The 15,252-nt window shown below is 41.8% G+C and overlaps 1 protein-coding gene across 5 annotated transcripts in view; it reads left to right on the top strand.

Annotated features, from left to right (window-relative positions):
• The window catches only part of AHI1 (Abelson helper integration site 1), a 359,799-nt gene that overhangs the window by 33,208 nt on the left and 311,339 nt on the right, over positions 1-15,252 (top strand). For all 5 annotated transcript variants that reach the window (XM_068231620.1, XM_068231621.1, XM_068231622.1 and 2 more), the window contains 5 exons: positions 2,548-2,740; positions 4,180-4,275; positions 7,483-7,662; positions 9,723-9,866; positions 14,478-14,610. In XM_068231620.1, the coding sequence (XP_068087721.1) occupies positions 2,548-2,740; positions 4,180-4,275; positions 7,483-7,662; positions 9,723-9,866; positions 14,478-14,610 (746 nt within the window). The remainder of the gene's footprint in view (positions 1-2,547; positions 2,741-4,179; positions 4,276-7,482; positions 7,663-9,722; positions 9,867-14,477; positions 14,611-15,252) is intronic.

Below are 15,252 nucleotides of genomic sequence, written 5' to 3'. Positions count from 1 at the left end.
ATTGGGACCCTGAGGCTTCACCCTCCCGAGGTAAGTATCCCCCAGAGGTTTTTTTTTTCAGCACAGAGTCTCTTTTAATAACGTTTTTAAGTTTTTACTGTTACATTGTCTCTGCTCAATGACTCCTTCACTGAAGTATACCAAAACTCAAATCTATAGGTGCGTACACATGCACTACCGCCGGCAACGACGGGTCCGCCGGACCCTTCCGCTGGGCGGACGTTCAGCCGACAGTAGTGCATGTGTACGCGCTGTCGGCGGACTGATAAGGCTGTTTCTGAACAATCCGCTGAGCAGATTGTTCAGAAACGGCCTTATCAGTCCGCCGACAGCGCGTACACATGCACTGAATTTATGAATGATTTACCCTTTATATCTCTTTACTGCTCTCAGAAAGCCATTTGCTGACAGGAATTTTTTTTTTATATGGCTGTAATTACTTATTATCAGTGAGGGTTATGCTGTAGTCTGACCCAGTCTGACCAGGCCCCGACCCCGACAGAAACTGTCACTTTCATACCCAGTGTTCAACTCTTTCAGGCATAGAAAGGAAAAAAAGGACCACAGCCTAGTTATTTGTGTGCTTGGCACTGTACATACACATGTCCATCTCATCATGTTACGTCACATCGGTTGACCTTTAAGAACAACAAAAAATGTGATCCTGAAACGAGATCAAGAGCTGATCAATATTGGTATGTTGCTACTTTGGTACAAGTAAAATGTGTTGCAATAGACGAGGGACCAATAATTTTACATAAAGACGTTTATTTTACTTGCCTAAACTTAGACCAGCACACACTTTGAATTTTGGTCTCATGGAAGTATTATTCATGATTCTTTCCAGTGATTGATCTCTAGACAGATGTTCTGCTCAACCCTCTGCTAAGTAGGAGTGGGAAATAATACTGGCACATCATGATTTGTCATCACCCCCAGTCAGCAGCAACTAGGCCCCAGGGCTCTGAGTTTATTTCTTCTCACACTCAGTGCTGGTTCTAGACTTTTTGCTGCCTGAGGCAAACTTGTGAGAATGCGCCTCCCCCCCCCCCCCACCCACCCCCGATTTGGAATGATCGCACAGCACCCGAAAATGTTCACCCTCAGTGTAGGTAGGTAGGTAGCCAGGTATAAGTGCCCCCTGTATAGGGTAGCCAGAAATAGTATCTAGTATAGGTAGTTAGTATAGTTGCCCCCAGAATAGGTAGTGTAGTTTTCCCAGTATAAATTAGCGAGATCCCCTGGCCCCCCTCCCTCCCTCCCCAGCCGCCGCCTACCTTCTTGTAGCAAGGACAGGCTCCTGCAGCAGACAGGCTGGCCCAGTCCCCCTTGCCTCTCCTGCTTGTACTGTGCAGGATGCTCCCGGCGACGCAAACGAGGATGAAGGGCAGTGGCCAGTGATGGGCTTATTTGCCAAAAGTGAAATTGAGCCACAGCGGGGGACCGGAGGATTGTTGAGAGCCGGCGCTGGCACAGGGAGGCTGCAAGTGGCTAGCAGAAGCCCCAGGTAAGTGAAACTTTTTTTTTTTTTACTTCAGGTTTCCTCCGTATAGTGTAACTGAGAAATAGGACAACGCAGACATTACTTTGAAAATCAGTTGTCCTTTCGGTTATGACTGATATAGTGTAAAATGGCCTCGTGTAAAAAAGCCTCTCTTTGATACAATTTTTATACTATCATATCACTGACCAGCTGCCAAGAAACTTATTTAGTGATAAGATGTTCCACCTGGTTTTTATTTTATTTATTCAGCAATTCACAAACTTTCCAGACTTTTGTTACCCCATTTCAATTTTTTGGAAAGCTATTCCTAGTATCAAATGCAAAATAAGTAATTGTGTTACATAAAAAAATAAACATTCTCTTTTTGAACAATTGATGCATTGCCTGGGACATTCAAGGGTTGCAGTGATCTGTAAATCATCATTCTGTTTTTATTTACATTTTTCCACAGCATCCCGGCTTTGTTGAAAAAAAGAAAAGCAAATGATAGGTTATTGAATTTCTACCTTACCACATAGACAACTCTACTTGTCCCATATATGTGATTAGAGTAATACTTCAAGCACATTACCTGTTTTCTTGTTGACCTGATGATGGCCACATAATGCTTCTGAAATGGAAGACATCCTATTAGGCCCCGTTCACACTGCACGCATTTCCAGCCGCGTTTTCGAAACGCGTGCGGGAGGCCGACACGCACGACATCAGACAGTGCATAGAGTGCACTGTCTGATGTTCACACTGCATGCGTTCCCGGACCTGTGCGGTCCGAGAACACATGCTGCATGCATTTTTTGCAAAAACGCGTGGCTGTCCCATTCACTTTTCAGTGATGGGATCTGCCACGCAACGCACACAAACGTAGATGGCGTGTGTTCGCATGCGTTGCGTCCCGCACGCATGGCCGTCCGCGTTTGTAATGTGAACGTGGCCTTGCTGTTGCAGTATGCAGAAACAATCTTTTATCCACTATGGAGAATTTATATTTCTATCCTTATTTAAATCAGGGTTGGGTTTACAGACATGATCTTCTTTTTTTGCAGTACTAATGCTGTTACATCCTTCAGTGAACAAGACAGAAATGAATACATCCTCCCTATGTTTACCCAGCCATATGATTTCAAGCGATTTAAAACACCAACTCCGGAGTGGGATGAGCAAATCATATTTAACGAGCGGTTCACACATTTTTTGAATGTGAAAGAAGATGGCCTCAGTGTTATCATTTTCTTTGAGGTACTGATTCATTCGTGCAGTATTATTTACCATTACATAAGCTTTGTATCCAAAATGGCATCAAAAATATCTAAGGTTAGCTCTGAAACAATATTACTAACTAGTGACCTTGCACCGTCCTCCCTCAGCTCTCCACAGTGCCTCTTGTCCCTCCCTGCACATGCGCAGTAGCGCAAAACGCACGCACGCACGCACGCACGCACGCACGCACGCACGCACGCACGCACACACACACACACACACACACACACACACACACACACACACACACACACCTTTGATTGCTTATATTTGAGCTTCCCCAATGCACAAATAAACATACACCAATTTCAAAGAACACTCCCTCTCTCTCTCTTCTTTTTTTTTTTTTTTCCCCCAGTGGTGTTTCTCTCCTTGTAAAACAAAATAACATGTCAGGTTTTGTTAATGGTTTATGTTTTTCAGTACAGTGCTGCCATTTAAAAGTTTGTATCTTCGTAGAAGTTACCTTGTATTGCATACAAATTCTTCCTATTTAGGATCCCATATAAAATCTAATGTCATGAATGGATTCAATTGATACATGTGGTAGCTTAGGGGTTAGTCATGGTGCCCATGGGATAGGTACATAATCGCTAGCCTGCTAAGATTTTGACATTTTAGAACAATTTCCCAATAACTGCTAATTATCAGTTGCTAAAGCCCCTCCGCTGCCCTGTATACAGCTTCAGCTATTTAAGATCTGTGTAATAATTCACTTGGCACCACACTGTCACTTCCTTTAACCTCAGCAATGCCCCATCTCCCACTTACTGCAAGGATTATAGGATTTTTTATAATAAAAAAAATGAGTGATAGATTGAAAATGTTGACTTTAGGTGGTATTCTTGATCTGCAGGAAGCTGTACTATCACGGGCAGAACAAGATCATTGCAGAGTGGTGTTCGGATTCAGAAAGTAATGATTAATTACTTTACAGCTGATTAATTAATCAAGCTGACAGATAGCAATGATTATGCTGTCCATACTTTACTAAGTTTGGGGCATCAATATCCCGCAGATTCAATCATAATATTTGAATTTGGCAGAAACCGATGCCGCAATATAGACCTGAGAGGCCCGGCAGGCGGGGGTGGCTGCACAGATTTTCAGTAGTTTTCATGTGGAAATCTATGAGCAGTTGTGTGGCAGCAATATACCCCTCTCTGATTGGATTCTATCAGAGGGGGAACTATCTGAGGGTTGAATCTGCTACCCCATCTGCCAATGTATGGGCACCTTTTAGTGTTCTGAATCCTATAAATACTGTACAAAGGGAGTTCAAGCTCAATGTAGATAAAGAAAATCTGTCATGTCCAATTTCACTTCAGATCTTCATTTGAATACGGCTTTAGTTCTGCATACCTTGTGACAGATGCATACTTGGCACATTCTAAATGTCACTGAACTAATCATTCCAGATCCTTGACGTGCATAGTGAGAACAGTACAGTCACCAGTTCTGATATTCAAACCAGCGAAGAAGGGTTCCAGAAAATTGCATGGGCTTTCTTAAAGGTATTTATTCACTTTTCCCTGTTGATGCATATTTGTTATTTCTTTATTTTTTTTTTTTTTTTTTCTCATTAATCTTATTCCATATCTTTTATATATGATAATCATGGCAGATTACTGCTAGTCAGATACATATGGATTGTAATGTCATATTTGTAAGTTATATTTTTTTTTAAATGTCCACACAGTAATCTAAAAAGGTTGTTATATCTTCTCCTATTCAAGAAAGCCATCACATTATTTAAAAAGCAATTTCAATTCAATATTTTAAACTTGTCAGTTCAGTTTTGCATAAATGCAATTTGTTTTATTGAATCAATACCATTTATATGTATATGTGTCGCCAGCATTGCATTGTGGAATATCCTTGCTTCTTCAGGGACCACACCTTTTTGTTCATGCCCTAATCATCCCATTGTAGTGACCTTTGTGGGCAGGAAAAGCTAGGGAAGAGAGCTGCATGGCGATGCAGCAGACACGAGGTTGGAGCGCAGCCAGTGTCCCTTTAGTAGGAGAGGTGGGGACGGCAGTTTAAACCATCTTGCAGTAGTTTGCAAAATAATGTCAGATGTTATAATACACAGTGTACAAAGCAATATGAGTAAACAATGCGATCTGTATAGATACCTTTGTGCCAATAAGAATGCAACATCTAAGGCCCACTGATTGGGGGTTATACTTGACTCGGAGCTCTTCTTTAAACCTCACATTGCCTCATTAACTACCGCCTGCTATTTCCAGCTCAAAAATATATTTCGTATTCGTCTCTTCCATACATAAGAGGCCACTAAAATGCTTGCACACGCCTTAATCATCTCCCGCCTAGACTACTGCAACACCCTGCTCTGTGGTCTACCAAAGAACAGGCTGGCACCTCTCCAATCCCTTCTAACCTCAGCTGCCCGCCTCATTCACCTCTCCACCCACTCCTCTGATGCAGTCCCACTGTGCCGTTCCCTCCACTGGCTGCCTATTACCCAGAGTTCCAGTTCAAACTTCTGACTCTAACATACAAAGCCCTTAACGAGTTGTTCCCTCCATACATCTCCACACTGATCTCTAGATACTGTTCCTCTCGCAACCTTCGCTCCTCCCAAGAAATTCTCCTGGCATCTAAGCTGATCACCTCCTCTCATGCTCGCACCAAGGATTTCACATGAGCATCATCCCTCATCTGGAACTCTTGTCATGCTCCAAACCTGGACATCTTCAAATGCACTCTTAAAGCACACCTGTTCAGATGAGCTTATAACATATTATAGCCCCTATTTACTTATCTGTAGTGTTGGGCGAACACCTGGATGTTCGGGTTCGGGCTGAACAGGCCGAACATGGGCCAGATGTTCGGCATGTTCGGCCCGAACCCCGAACTCAATGGAAGTCAATGGGACCCCCGAACATGCCCATTTTGGGGGCCCTATGGGGTCGCAGGCATAAGGGGGGAGCATGCCCCGATCGCGGGGGAGTCGGAAATTCCCCCCCCCCTCCGCTAGCGCTCCCCCCTCTGCCCGCTTCCCCATAATAAAAGTTTAATGCAAGTTAAATAGTACCGGTGGCTGGCAGTGGAGTGAGGAGGAGCATACGAGGGTACGCGTCACACGTACCCTCGTATGCGTCATCACGTAGAGGACGTGAGGTCAGAGAAAGGGCGGAAGTACCACAAGGGTACTACCGCTGAACCGCCCGCTGCCCGGCCTCAACGCGTCACTCTCCTACTCTGACTCCTCCTCCTCACTCCACTGCCAGCCACCGGTACTATTTAACTTGCATTAAACTTTTATTATGGGGAAGCGGGCAGAGGGGGGAGCGCTAGCGGAGGGGGTGGGGGGACTTTACGACCCCCCCCCCCCCGCGCGATCGGGGCATGCTCCCCCCTTATGCCTGCGACCCCATAGGGGGGCCGTATTCGGCCGAACAGAGCAGGGGCCCTGTTCGGCCGGCCATTGAGCAGTTCGGGCGAACAGTTTGGCCGAACACCATTAGGTGTTCGGCCGAACTCGAACATCACCCGAACAGGGTGATGTTCTGCAGAACCCGAACAGTGGCGAACACTGTTCGCCCAACACTACTTATCTGTTCAGAATGTAATCAGCAAATAGAGGCAAAGGCTCACTGCTTCATCCACACCCAACCCCCCACGTCTCTTTATCTAGTGCTCACCCCACTACCCTTTAGATTGTAAGGGTCATCCTCCTAGTGTTTACAGTTTTTGTTGCAATATTTGTGCTGCTTGAGACTCTGCTGTACATTTTTGGTTGTACCTATGTTTCCCATGTCTTCTTATTGTGTAAAGCGTGTGGAATATTCTGGCGAAATATAAATAAAACATAATAATGTCTGGAGGGCTGAACAAAAGAGCAGGTGCACACAGTCAATACATATGTCAATAAGGTGGTGGAACAGTACCATCTTGTGGTGAAAATTAAGAATGGCTTAGTTATCATTATACAGAAAAATAAATCTTTTCTCAGATGATAAAGTCAAGGAATGAGGAAAGAACACCTCAAAAAGTACAGTCCACAATAATTAAAATGTGTTTTATGGAAAGAACACACTCCAGTCATGGGATTCAGTAATGTAGTGGAAACAAAATGGGGAAGTGGGGTGGGATGGAGGCCCCTCATACTACAGGGGAGTGGTAAAATTGGCTAATCAGAATTGGATGTGTGTACATGCCTTTAGTTGTTGCATAGGAGAGATGTTTGTAGGTCCTTTTTAGGCGTCTCCCCACATGCAGTTTTGATTTGACTTACCATGCAGAGGCAAATATATACTTTTTGAAGTTAAAACTAAACCTTGAGGCTTGAAACTAGTTTATTAGGTTTGTTACTGACACCCATTATTATATTTACAATTAAGGTGGCCATACACCATTCAAGCAAAACATTAGATTTTCTTGTTTGTTTAATAAAAACAACCAGTTGTGTAGACAAATATATTTTTTTTCCCAATCAGGAAAAAACTGCATTTCCAATCAGTATCTATCTGCCATGGTTTGAAAATTATGATATTTTACTAAAAATGTAATAATAATGGGAGGATTGTTTCCGTTTCTCAAACAACACAATCAATCAATCAATCAAGAAAACTGATTTCATTTAAAAGATCAAAAACAAAAATAAAAAAGTATAGAGTATGGCCACCTTTAGAAAAAGTGTGTATGTATATGTATAATATAAAATTGTAATTATATATACATTTTCAATTCAGATTGTAGGTGCCAATGAAGTGCTGAACATAAATAAAAAGTTGCGTTTACAGCTGTATTATCCTCCTCGATCCCGTATTGCTTCCAGCACTCAAGTCTTTGATTGGTGGAGAAAATATCCAAGAAATCCATACCCGTCCACACTGTATGTGACCATTAAAGGCCTGAAGCTGCCAGATGCTGTAAGTGTGCATGTGTGCTACCATCCAAAAGTGGCTATTATTTTATTCTTTGATTGGTTAGATTCGCACGTCGGCAATGATTTTGTCCCAAGATTTGTGGTGGTGGCAGATGGTTATTTTCAGTCTTATTTTTCTGTAACAGAACATTCATATTTTCATAATGTTATGCCTTTGTTACATAAAATTCTATACTGTGCATTTATTATTTTGCATCTCATTAAGAGAAAGGGTGCAGGTAAGACTAATTGATGAATGCAGTAGAATGCATGAATTGAAATGTTCAGGCTTGTACAGACACGAGCAGGGCCAGATTTCTGGAAAGGTCACAAAGGTCTGGGCCTTGTACGGCTTCATGTCAAGGAGGCACCTGGACATGAAATGTGGTTGCTACATATGAAAGAAAAAGGAGGAGAACAGAGGCGCCAGCTTACCTACTCCCAAGGATACCAGTTACACATGGTGACGTGTTAAACGAAGAAATTTATTTCAATACAAGTTTGTGTGGAGTATTGAAATACATTTTTTAACACGTCACCATGTGTAACTGGTATCCTTGGGAGTAGGTAAGTCCACCACTGCCTCTCCTAATTTTTAAAAATGTTATGTACTTTTATCCTGCTGGCGCCTCTGTTCTCCTGCTGTTTACAGTCCACCCCTAGTGGAGGGGTATTTTACCCCATTTTCTCCTTCCTCTGATCTACAGAGAGCGACTTCTTAACCCTGAGTGGGAACAAGTCTAATCTTATGATATTATGATTTGTATGTGTAGTACAGCTAAGAAATAAAACATTAAGATCAGATACATCAGTCTAATTGTTTCCAGTACAGGAAGAGTTAAGAAACTCCAGTTGTTATCTCTATGCAAAAAAGCCATTAATCTCTACGACTTTCAAAGTCGTGGAGAGGGCTGTTTTCTGACTTTTATTATCTCAACTGTTAGTTAACTATTTACTTTTTCTCTGCCAGAGGAGAGGTCATTAGTTCACAGACTGCTCTGAAAGAATCATTTTGAATGCTGAGTGTTGTGTAATCTGCACATATTAGAGAATTATGCAATGTTAGAAAAAACACTATATACCTGAAAATAAAAATATGAGAATATTTTCTTTGCTGCTAATCTTCTAGTAATTATTCATAGTACACAACCAATTCATTATATCATATATTTTTTTTCGCTTCAGTGTCTCTTTAAAGTAGTTATCTGAATGGTAACCCTTGTTTACTTTACTTACCTTAATTTTCTTCCTGCTGCCAATACATACTACACCATATTGGGCTCTCGGTGTCCCTTGTCATTTTACCGTTGTCTAATATGAAAGAAAAAGCCGCAGATGTGAAGCTATTGTTCAAGGGAGCTGTACATAAGAGAGGGGTTACATACTGTTCATGGATGTTGCACAGGAAAGAGGGGGCTGCACGTAAAATGGGAGGTGCACTGCTATACATGGAAGGAAAGCCTCAACACACTTGGCCTAGGGGCGGTAAAAGTATAAATCCAGCCTTGGACACAAGCCTAGCCTCCATCTGAAAATGTGTTGCAGTCTGTGCACTGCTAAACGCCACATTGTACAAATATTGAGTGTGATGTGTAGTATGGGATTATTTTAATGGCACTGTGCGTATGTAGATGTTTGTTGTTGTTTTTTATACTACAAAACTGGCTCAAAGCACCATTGTGAAGAACATCTTCAACCTTTAAAATGCTGAAAAAGCTAAGCTAAAATGATCTAATTTCTCCAGAACAGGAAATTTAGGATTAGTTATAACAGCCACATGATGGAAGCCTGGACGATAAACATAATGTATTGTGGGATATATTTATTTTAATTTGCTAGTCATTCAGTAAAGGTGATCCAGAGCTCTTTAGCCAAGTTTGAGTTTAGGATTGTGGAATTTTAGTTTTGTCTAAACAACTGCAGGAAGCGTCATAAAAGTCCCGCAGAAAGCAAAAACCATTATAGTCACCAGCATCTGGAAATCTCTGTTTACATCATTATTAGTCCCATGCTGCAACAAATGTGCTGTCTGAAAACATTAATATGGAATTCAAATTATTTTAGGTAAATTCAAATATGAACCTAGTTCTTCCTCCGGGAAGTAGCCTATCTGATGCGGACCTGCAGCAAGATTCTGTGATGGGACCTGATACAGGGGACTCCAGACACAAGAAGGAACCTTTCAGGTGGACTCGGCTGCCAGGACAGGTAACAGATAGTAACACTGAGGGCCTGTTTCCACTACACGCAGATTCTGCATGCAGAAAACTGACTCCAATGAATGCCTATGGGCCTGTTTCCACTGAACGCGATTTTTCTGATGCAGATTTCCCATAGGCATTCGTTGGAGTCAGTTTTCTGCATGCAGAACCTGCGTGTAGTGGAAACAGGCCCTGAAAAGTAACATTTTACATGCCTAAATACTTCTTCAGTAATATTAAGGAACCACACTTCTGTCCATGGAAAACACCAGTGGTTTTCCACAGACAATTTTCCCCATTCAGGACGCATTTTAACTTTCATGTCACCCGCCAGCTGCCTATGGGAATCGCAGGCGATGTGCAGTTTTATGCTGTAGAGACTCAGGTTTTTCATGCAAGAAAAATCACAACGCTCTGAACACACACAACACCATAGACATTAATTATATGCAAATTTTCTTTGCGCAAAATCGTGATTACCCTACAATTCAGTCCTATGGGATTGCAGCATGGGTAGGGTTTTGGGGCTGCTACTTGAGGACTTGTTGGTTTTTGGATAGTGTGCCTGAGATGGGATGATATCATAAAATATACATAGCTGGTGCTTTGCTTTAGCTCCCTCTGGCCTGATCGTTCACTTGTCGTCCTCGGTCACCTTTTCTTTCACTCACAGCTGGCCCTGAAAAACTCTCCAGTCAGGGCCAGCTGGCACAGGCGCAGTCTGGGCGAGCACGCTCCCCCATCTCACCCCCATAGTCGGGAGCATTTTACGCCTGAGCTGTACTTCTACACAAGCGCAGAGCGCTCCCGCCGACGGGAGTACGCGGCTTGGCCGTGCATGCACAGTTGACTCACACTTGGCCAATTAAGGATGAATGAAGAGGCAGAGGAGGACAGCGTGGGAGCGATAAACTTGGAGGGGGCTGGAGGAAGCCCCAGGTATGTATTTGTTTTTTTTTTTTTTTTTTTATATCCTCCCATCTCAGGTTCTCTGTAAAGAGGAACTCCAGCCTAAACAAACATACTGTCATTACGTTACATTAGTTATGTTAATTAAAATAGGCAATATAATCTCTTACCCACCCTGTTTTAAAAGAACAGGCAAATGTTTGATTTCATGATGGCAGCCATCTTTTTGGTTGAAAGGAGGTGACAGGGAGCATGAGACACGGTTCCAACTGTCCTGTGTCCTGATCACCTCTCCCAGTTGCTAGGCAATGTGAATAACAACATAGGAAATCCCATCATGCTCTGAACAGCATCAGGGAAAAAAAACACGGGATTTTTTTTCTTTGATGGGTGTAGCTTAGCTAAAAATGCAGCTAAAAACGATGCTTTGGTAAGAAAAACAATTTTTAGTCCGGAGGTTCACTTTAAGTGAATATGAAAGAGTGTGGTCTGGGCGAAATTTTCCAATCTCTTTCTTTTTGCAGCCCCGTATTCAGCCTCTTTATATTAACTATTCACAGTGGTTCTCCTTTCATTTGCCCTCATTCATATACAGTCCCCCATGTGTCCCATTTAAAAGTGCAGCCCATTATGTGTACCTCAAAGTGGAAGCCCCCCTTCCATGGATACACCAGGGCAATAATATTTGTACTGGGATCTGTGGTCATCTAGCTACACCACTGTCCACTGCCATCAGATCTTTTTCTTACTTTTAATTGTTTTTTTTTTTTTATTTGAATACACTGATGTTATTTACTATTACAGGTTTAAACGTTTTCCCCCACAGCCCTACAATATTTTACCAGCCTGCCTATATTTTATGAATGCAAAAACCTTAAAGAAAACATGAACTGAAAATTAAAAGTCAAAATAAGCATACACAAGTCATACTTACCTTCCATGTAGTCTACTCCTCAGTGTCTTTCTCCTGTACCATGTCCTGTTTGTTCACTGTGATCAAGGGAATTTTCCGTCCTCCATTTTGAAAATGGCCATTACCCATAACAGCTTTCTGGTCAGCACACAGTTAAACTGTATTACTTCAAACACCCAGGAGCGACACCATAGGCTCAGAGGAAGTAGTGTGCTCGGTCCTCACCCCGGTACCAAAGGGGTCACAACAATAATTCCAGCAAAGTTGCTGTCATGCCTGCACTAATAAAGCACTAAGAGAGCTATAAGTATATCTCGTGTGGTGCTGGTCCTTTGCTGGAATTATCACACAGTTAAACTGTAACATCGCCCACTTGAGCCATAGGGAAACATGGACATTACCTTTTACATCAGTTTTCCTCTCAGCTATAACTGACAGCAACTGATATTTTACTGACAGCAACTGATAATATTTCAGATCTGACAAAATATTGTCAGAACTGGAAGGGATTATTGTCAGAAGAAAATGGCGAGCTTCTGAGAGGAACTGATGGCAAGGTAACAATGTAATGTTCATTCGAAGTTACCTCTTGTGTTTATTTTAAATATTTTTACTCAGTACAGGTTCTCTTTCAGATCAAACGCTGGAGGTGTATGTTCAATAATACAAATAACTCTCCTTATGTATAAAAGTTTGTCATTTTATTAAAAAACAAACAAACTGTTAAAAGAATGAGCGATGGCCACCCCGCACACACACAGGACTACTACCGCACTTGCACCAACAAACATTCACACACAGGAGCAGCAATATTATTATTATTATTATTATTTATTAGATTTATATAGCGCCAACATATTACGCAGCGCTGTACAATAAATAGGATTACAGACAATGATAACAGGGTTGACAGAACAATACAGGTAACAGACCATAGATACAATACAGGTAATAGCAATAAGATACATAACACAATGCAGATAATAGGACAATGCCAGATCATAAACTGGAATGGTAGTGGTAAAAAAATTACCAGTTCCAAATTCTGGGTAAAGTGCGCACAGTCAAGTATGATACATAAGGGTAGATACTGACTTATTGCCTGATAAAGGAAGCCTGCAGTGATAACAGAAGGTGAAGCAAAAGAGTTCTCTCAAGAAGAAAAGTTTCTGGCACTCCAATTAATTACATACACAGACTCTGTAGTGTTGAATAGAAGTCCAACAGTGATTAGGTAATGACTAGGTTGTTATTGTAGCAGCAGTCATAGGGTAGTCCAAGCATAGGGTAAATTGGCAAAACTCAAAGGAGTATTACTATAGGAATGGTGCCAATCAAAATGAGAATCCATGTAATAAAGACGCAGGGGATTGCTGCTAGTAAAATATCGATAAAATTACTGATATTCTACTACTGCATTCCGATAGTAAAATATTGGTGTACCTTATCGATATTTTTCTATGGCTTAAACTAACCCTACTCTGACACGGAACCCTCCCTCTACCTATGCCTAACTGTTAACCTCTTCCTGCTCAGTAAGCCAGCACCTATTCCGTAGTAGACATTTGGCAAGTCTCTCTAAAGGTGGCCACACACCATACAATTTTTTAAATATCTGTTCAATTTAAGAATTGCAATCAATTTTTCTAACTGGTCAGATTTTTGAAATGTTACAATGTACCACACACCTATGTTAAATTTTTTCCCCAATTATGATAAAAATGATTGGATACTCTGAGAAAATTGCTAGGGTGTGTATATTAATAAACTGACAATCTAACACACACCATACAATCTTTAGAGAGATTGAAGAAAAATATCTGGCATTCCAGATGGATAAAAATCGAAGAAACTGGGAAATCCGATCGGATTTTTCAGTCGAATGAAAAAAAGATTTAGATTTTTTCGGGCGATCTGATCGTTTTTATCGAATTGCCGTAAAATCGGATCATTTTATTGTATCGTGTGTGGCCATCTTAACACTGCTGCTGCCTATAGAGCAGGGGCATAACTAGACTTAACAGGCCCCCCCCCCTGCAAAAATGATAGCATGAGCCCCCCCTGGTTTCTATACCCCTTGCAGGTCACGTGGTCGGAAGCCGGCGAATGGCAGCAGAGAGTGTTCTGCTATTTAGGAACGTCTGCAAGCAGAAGAAAAATTACACCTGCTCCTGCACACGTTTTTTTCTGAGCAAACCGAGGGTTTTTTTGCTAATTGGTTGAACTTGCAGTTGGGGAGAGGGAGGAGAAGGAGGGGCCCCCAAAGCCTCTGGGCCCCTCTGCAATGGCAGGGGTGATTTCTACGCCAATGCTGTAGAGCTCGTCCTAGTGGCTGTAGCTCTGGTGCTTTGATTCCGCCAGGAGAAAAGCGAGAGATAAATGTTATGTCTTTAAGGCCACAATACATGCATAAACATGTATGTTAGGTCAACTCAATAAGCAACAAGTTAGCATAGAGGAGTCAATCAGCACACAATTTGTAGGAATGCAAAACAGGGCAAAACTCAGCAACAGGCACTTCCTGTTGACATACTACGCAACTCTGATCAGGTCCATTGACATTGTGCATGATATACGATGCAGCATGAACTGCAAGTGGCTCGCTGTCTGCAGCCTTACTCCAGGAGCCATGTAGGTAATTGCTGGTGGTATCCACAGGATTGGTCCGCTGGTGCAGGCAGCATGAGCAGTGCTGCGGGTGAGCATGACATGCCAGCCCCATGTCTTAATTGGAATCATATACTGTAGAAAGCTGAATTGATGTCCATGTTTACTGTGTATATGTTCTTTTTGTAGGCATGTCGTGTTCCCAACAGGCAGCTTTTGTCTCTGCGAGCTGGAAACATGGGATGTTCCTTCCTAAGCTTCTCCCATGATGGGAGAACATTAGCTGCAGCATGTGCAAACAGAGATGGATACCCAATATACTGTAAATATCTTTTTAACATTTTTGAAAGCTATAGTTTTATGTTTCATTTTGTGGTGATCACTATTACATATGCCTTTATTCACTGAGGCATGATGGGAAAGGTGTCATTTGTGACTAGAGGAAGAGCTCTTTGTCTCTAGTGCTTTAATTGATGGAATATTTAAAGGACCACTATCGGGAAAATGCTAAAATTTAAAATGCATGTAAACACATAAAAATGAGAAGTATGTTTTTTGCAGAGTAAAATGAGACCTAAATTACTTTTTTCCTATGCTGCTGTCACTTACAGCAGATAGTAGGAATCTGACAGAACTGACAGGTTTTGGACTAGCCCATCTCCTCATGGGGGATTTTCAGGGTTTTCTTTATTTTCGAAAGCACTTAGTAAATGGCAGTTGCTCCGTCCAACTGCCAAAAAAAGTGTACGGTGAGCAGGGAGGCTTGGCAGCTACTTCAATATAAATCCTTTGCAGAGAGTGTCTTTACAAACAATAAATGCCATGCTGAGAATTCCCCATGAGGAGATGGGACTAGTCCAAAATCTGTCGGTTCTGTCAGATTTCTACAACCTATTGTAAGTGACATCAGCATAGAAAAAAAGTAATTTATGGTTCATTTTACTCAGGGAAAAACATACTGAGA

The sequence above is a fragment of the Hyperolius riggenbachi genome, chromosome 4 (genome assembly GCF_040937935.1).
Source record: "Hyperolius riggenbachi isolate aHypRig1 chromosome 4, aHypRig1.pri, whole genome shotgun sequence".
Taxonomy (NCBI): Eukaryota; Metazoa; Chordata; class Amphibia; order Anura; family Hyperoliidae; genus Hyperolius; species Hyperolius riggenbachi.
Note: the sequence above shows the minus strand (reverse complement) of the source record. Positions and strands in the feature narration are given on the sequence as shown.